Source organism: Toxotes jaculatrix, chromosome 14, assembly GCF_017976425.1.
Source record: "Toxotes jaculatrix isolate fToxJac2 chromosome 14, fToxJac2.pri, whole genome shotgun sequence".
Classification (NCBI taxonomy): domain Eukaryota; kingdom Metazoa; phylum Chordata; class Actinopteri; family Toxotidae; genus Toxotes; species Toxotes jaculatrix.
The window spans coordinates 25,402,199-25,408,443 of record NC_054407.1 but is presented as its reverse complement, the minus strand read 5'-3'; the positions used below and the strand labels follow the sequence as shown (position 1 = coordinate 25,408,443).

Sequence of the window (6,245 nt, the reverse complement as noted above, 5' to 3'; positions counted from 1 at the left end):
ATAAAGGTTGATTTAACATATTTTCAGTTATATTTAATTCTAGTTCTTACTAATGAAACGATGTTAAACAAGCGTCTGCATAAACTGGTTGGTAAGAGATTTGTGGTGTACCACCTTTTATTCACAGCAGATACTTTATTGTTTTTCCTGTTATACAGAAATTAGAAAAAAGGAAAAGAAAAGATAAAATGCTGATACCAGTGTGTTAATCAGGAGGAAGTGTAACACCGAGAAGAGAAAATCCAGATCGAAGAGGAGACAGAGAGATTCAGGGAGGAGCTGAGCTGTTACTGAACTATATATCTTCATCCTCCTCAGAGCCTTCCTCACCTCATCCTTTCTAATCTTTGCTACTTCCTGCTCTACAACATTCATCTCTTCCCCCCTTCTTTCCCTCTCATTTTCCTCATAACACTCCTTCCATCTTCTCTGCACTCTCTCCTCACTTGTTAGCACCGTTCCATCTCTATCTTTAATCACCCTAACCTGTTGCACATCCTTCCCATCTCTATCTCTCTGTCTCGCTAATCTGCTTTCTTCAGTCCTGTCCTGTCTCCCTGATCACTCTCTGCTGTAGTTTCCCAGTCATCTGGAAGCTCTTCCTGACCACTCAGAGTCTGTCTCAACTTCTGTCTGAATTCCTCACAACATTCTTCCTTTTTCAACTTCCACCACTTGGTCTTCTTCTCTTTCTTTGGTCTCCTGTTCTTCCTGACCATCAGAGTCATCCTACACACCACCATCCGATGCCGTCTGGCTACAATCTCTCCTGCCACCACTTTGCAGTCACTAATCCCTCTCAGATTACCTCGTGTACATAGGACGTAGTCTACCTGCCCGACCTCCCCCTCCAATACTACGCACTTTGCTACCCTTCCACACACACAGTATGTCTACCTTGCTTCTCTCCATCATGTCTGCCAGCCCTCTACCTTTCCTTGTCATTTCTTAATTTTTTCAATTAAAATCAAAAATTGTACTAACTTTAAGAGTCCCTATTCTCAGACCTACACTCCTGCCTTTCCTCTTCTCTCTCTGTCAGTGATCTGCCTCCTCTCTTTCGACCAACAGTAGTCCAATTTCCGCTAGTACCCTGTAGATTAACAGCACTGATGGCAGTCGTTTTAAACTCAGTCCTGACTGATCCAGTATGGCATTCAAACTGACTATTCGCATGTTTATAGAGTTTTCATAGAGTCTGTCAATGGACCAACACGTTAAAGGTCACAGCCTGGATTCAGTTCTGTCCTTAGGTCTCTGTCTCCAGCCTCGTGTTGGAAGATCTTCACCTGTAAGATCACATGGCCATAATCTCTGATCTCAGGTCACCACACAGTCCTCCTGACTCCACCAGCCCATGTGAGCACAGATGAAGTTGTCTCTCAGTTGGAGAGCACTGTGTCAGCCACTCTTCACTCTGCTGCACCTGCTAAAATCAGAGGTTCAATACTATATACAATAAAATGTTCCACATGGTCCCAGAATAAAGACAAAAGCTTCAGGTAACCAAGTTTCCTCCTGGTGTGTCCGACCTCGGTCTAACAATGGTGTGAAGAAGTGAGACTGGACATTCAGCAAACATTTCTCTGAGGCAGAGCTGCTCTGGATGAAGAAATGATCTCACTGTCTGAACTGGTCTTTGGAAGACAGAGAATCTCTACGAAGGTTTTTCTCTGGCCACGCCCACTGAGGTCTCCCTCAGCCAATGAGATTCTTTGTGTCTCCACAGAAGAAATGTCTGAGGAAGTAAAAGCACAATCAGCTTGATGTTGAGGAGAAGGGCTGTGCAGCAGAGAGGCTGTTTAGTTGCTTGATTCTACTGCAGTGGAAGAACATTGTTCATCTGCTGTCTGTTTGGCTTCAACAACTCCAAAGACATGTTGCTTTACCTCTTTTTGCTTTTATCTGACTTCATAGGTGAGTTTCCCAACTAATGAGTGTCTCAGTTCACCTGCTGCTTTAACAAGATATTTGGCCGCCATTTTATGACTTTGTCAGCTGAAAACTCACAATCATCTGTCTTTGTCATGACTTCCTGTACAATCTAGTTAAGCTCCAGTTGTTTGAGCTGTTTGTGTCCACAGAGTAACACTGTACACTGACATTTTCCACTGTCTTCTCCTCTCAGCCTCATGGACAATGTTGCTCTAATGGCTTCATTATCTCTACTTTTTCCAGGACTAATAGCTGGAGACACAATCTCTCCTGAACGAGCTGAAGTCAGTGGAACAGAAGGACAATCTGTCACACTCACATGTCAATATGAGACAACATATACTTATCCTGAACTTCACTGGTACAAACATCATTCTGACCTTCAGGCTCCTCAGTTTATTCTCTGGAAAGGAGCAAGATCACGGAGTGGATATGAAAATATTCCTGATAAACGATATCAATCCCAAACAACAGATACATCAACTACACTGACCATAAGCAGACTAACCCTGGCAGACACAGCTCTCTACTACTGTGCTTTAGAAACACAGTGATACAAAGTGTAGAAGAGACTGTACAAAAACCTGAGCACAGATATCTGACTCCTCTTCAAAGAGGAGGGAAGTGGTATTCAAACCACAGCTTCATATCAGATGGATTCTGCTAATTCCTCTTTTATCAGAGTCACTGTGGTTACAGCTGCTACAACATACAGTGATATGAGAGGAGGAACAGGCTGAGGGAGGAGCAACACTGTCAAAGAGCAGGACAGACAACAACTCCCACTGTCAGATGCATTCAATATCTAAAGCATACATAACACAGATACTGTGTGTAAGATGCTCTCACTGCTTTACTGTGGAATGTTTCCTTTGGTTCTCATCATACTAAAAGGTAGGTTAAAGCAGGAAGAAGAAATGACTTTAGAGGATCTGTTTGCTAGAAACCACTGGAACAGCCAATCACACTTTAACATGGTCTTTAACAACATTTGTCTCTTTCTTCAGGTGTCAGCTGTGAACAACTGACTCCAGTCAAGGATGAAGAGTTCAGTTCAGAAGGCAGCTCTGTTACTCTGTCCTACACATACTCCAAAGAAGCTGATTATAATGATTATTTCTTCTGGTATCGACAACATCCAGGAAAACCACCACAGTTCCTCATCTCTCATCTGGCATCAGGACAACTATCATCAGATCCAGTCTCTGGACTGAATGTTACTGTGAGTCGGGATCAAACCCAAATGGATCTGCAGATCTCCTCTGCTGCAGTGACAGACTCTGCTGTGTACTACTGTGCTGTGAGTCCCACAGTGACAGGAAACAGCACAACTCTGTACAAAAACACAAGCTGACTCACTGACAAGCTGCTGGAAGCCTTTTTTCCAACAAAGTGCTGAACTCAACTTTTTGCCTCCACTAGAGGGCGACATTATGAAGTAGGTGGTGCACTACTTGTGCTCTCTGTTCAAGCATTGTGTCAATAATAACTGCTGCTGTGAAGAGAAGAATTGTCAGACTCAGTGTTGAACATCAGCTACTTTCTCCTGTTGCTTTAAACCTTCTTGTAGAGATGGAACATTGGCTGTGGATGATTCTTGCTGCTCTTTTCTTTGGTAAGATACAAAGCACAACATGTTTCCTCTTCAAACACTTTGACATATTACTGAGCTGTACAGTCAGAGCTTTCAATGTTTATGATAGAGAAAATCACAGCAGATCATTTGTGCTGACATTTGTTAGCTTGTAAAAACACTTTCTATGCTTCAAAGTGACAATGATCAGTGAAAATCACATCTATTCTACATGTCTGTGTGTCTGACTCTCTGGCTCCGTAACTCTGTAAAGCTACTGATTGATCTCCTTGAATCAGTCATCTTTATTGATTGATCTCTTCCTCTGCATGTTCTGTTCTTCCCCAGAGTGTAAAGGAGAAGACAGAGTGATCCAGGAAACAGGAGATGTCATTGCTGCTGAAGGAGAGACAGTTACACTCCCCTGTACATATGAAACCAGTGGCACAAACTATTATTTATTCTGGTACAAACAAGAAACAAATGATTTTCCAAAGCTTCTGCTGCAGCGCTTCCCAACAACAGCAGGTAATCCTGCAGAAAAACAGAAAGAGAGAATCGATGCTGTGGCCAACAAGACATCAGTTCCTCTGGAGATCCAGAAGCTTCAGCTGTCTGACTCTGCTGTGTACTACTGTGCTCTGAGGCCCACAGTGACAGGAAACAGCACAACTCTGTACAAAAACCTTTGGAGCAAAGACAACAGAATATTCCACAACATCCACTAGAGGGAGTCACACACTGTTCAGCCTCAATGGTTTCTTATGATCCAGTTTAGATTCTTTGGACTGATCAGAATCAAACAACAGAAAATGAAGCAGTAAATGTCAGAGACACAGAGCTGCTCTGAAAGTTGAACAAACTCATTGTTTCCTGCTCCTTCATCTCCAGAATTCAGAGAAACAACTACACATGTTTTTCTACTGAACTCTGCTGAGACCTCTGCAAACAGTAGATGGGAACATTGAACTCATTCATTAGAGCAGATCAGACGACACATTAGCACAAGTTCTAGTAAATGATTGAAGCCTCCCACCATTGTACCTGTCCCAGAGACAGCAGCAGTCAGCAGCCTTAATGACTACAGCCCTGTGGCTGTCACTGCCACTGTAATGAAGTGTTTCCAGACGCTGGTCCTAAGGCACAACAAATCTTCCCTTCCACCCACCATAGACCAAGACCAGTTTGCCTGTTGGAGTCCGTTGGGGTCGCAGGCTTTTCAGAAAGTCATCAAAGGAAGGAGGACCACAAACATCATCAAGGACTCATCTGATCCAGGCCACCACCTGTTCACTCTGCTGCCCTCTGGGAGGCGCTATAGGTCCACTGAGACCTGAACTTCCTGAGTCCTGAATAGTTTCTACCAAACAACTGAACTCTGTCAATTGCTCCTGTTAATCTCTGTCACCACATGGAACCAGGATTAAGAATTTAAACCTGGAAGGCTGGACTAAGGTTTCAAATTTGACTCAGAAGAAGGAATTAGAAAGATTGAAGTTCTAGACAGGAATGAAAACCTAATGTCCTTTCAAGACCTGGAAACTATATTTAATTTACCAAGTAAAGACTTGATGAAATTCCTACAAATAAGGAAGGGGAAGAAACTTCATCTAAACATTGCTCAGGTAAGCTCAAGGTTCAAGAGGGTCCTAAAAGAAAACTTTACAAGTAGCAAAGAAAGAGATTAATGAAGCCTACAAACAGCTGGAAGAAAATATTAGAGGACACAAAGATGATCACCTGGCCCCGCCCTCTGAAGTCCCCCTCAGCCAATGAGATTATTTGTGTCTCCAGAGCAGAAATGTTTGAGGAAGTAAAAGCACAATCAGCTTGATGTGGAGGAGAAGGGCTGTGCAGCAGAGAGGCTGTTTAGTTGCTTGATTCTACTGCAGTGGAAGAACATTGTTCATCTGCTGTCTGTTTGGCTTCAACAACTCCAAAGACATGTTGCTTTACCTCTTTTTGCTTTTATCTGACTTCATAGGTGAGTTTCACAGCTAATGAGTGTCTCAGTTCACCTGCTGCTTTAACAAGATATTTGCTCTACATTTCATAAGCAGAGGTTTATCTGTGGAACTTTACACTTTCCATGATAGAAAAACAGGACGTTTGTCTTGGTTCTTAAATCCATGTCAGAATGATCACATGGTGAAGAAAAAGTCAACAACCTCTGTTGAGTCTCTTCATGGTTGAATCTCTTGCAAACTAACTGACATGAATAACTCTCATTTTGCAGCCATGGGCTCCATGAACAGCATCAAGCCAGAAAGTACAGAAGAAGTTGTTGAAGAGGGAAGAACCATCAGCCTGACCTGTAAATATGAGGGTTCTATCTACAGTATCCAGTGGTACCGACAGAACCACAGATCCAGACCAGAGTTCCTGCTCTCCATCACAGAGGAAGGATTGATTCATCCAACTCTTTCTGATTTCTCAGCTCACATTGACAAAACAGAGAAACGTGTGGATCTGAAGATCATCTCAGCTAAAGTGACAGACTCTGCTGTGTACTACTGTGCTCTGAGGCCCACAGTGACAGGAAACAGCACAACTCTGTACAAAAACCTTTGGAGCAAAGACAACAGAATACTCCACAACATCCACTAGAGGGAGTCACACACTGTTCAACCAAGCCAGAGGAAACCAATCAGTTAGAGAAGCTCACAAGAGAAGAGAAAATCCAGATCTAAGAGGAGACGGAGAGATTCAGGGAGGAGCTGAGCTGTTACTGAACTAT

General features: G+C 43.0%; 2 gene segments (V, D, J or C); both read left to right on the top strand.

Annotated features, from left to right (window-relative positions):
* The first annotated feature begins 2,485 nt into the window (after positions 1-2,485).
* Positions 2,486-3,325, top strand: LOC121193507. The segment is given in 2 exon segments: positions 2,486-2,829; positions 2,943-3,325. Coding segments are annotated over 2 exon segments (402 nt in total).
* A 2,027-nt stretch (positions 3,326-5,352) lies between these two features.
* LOC121193503 lies at positions 5,353-6,115 on the top strand. The segment is given in 2 exon segments: positions 5,353-5,492; positions 5,745-6,115. Coding segments are annotated over 2 exon segments (411 nt in total).
* Positions 6,116-6,245: the final 130 nt, after the last annotated feature.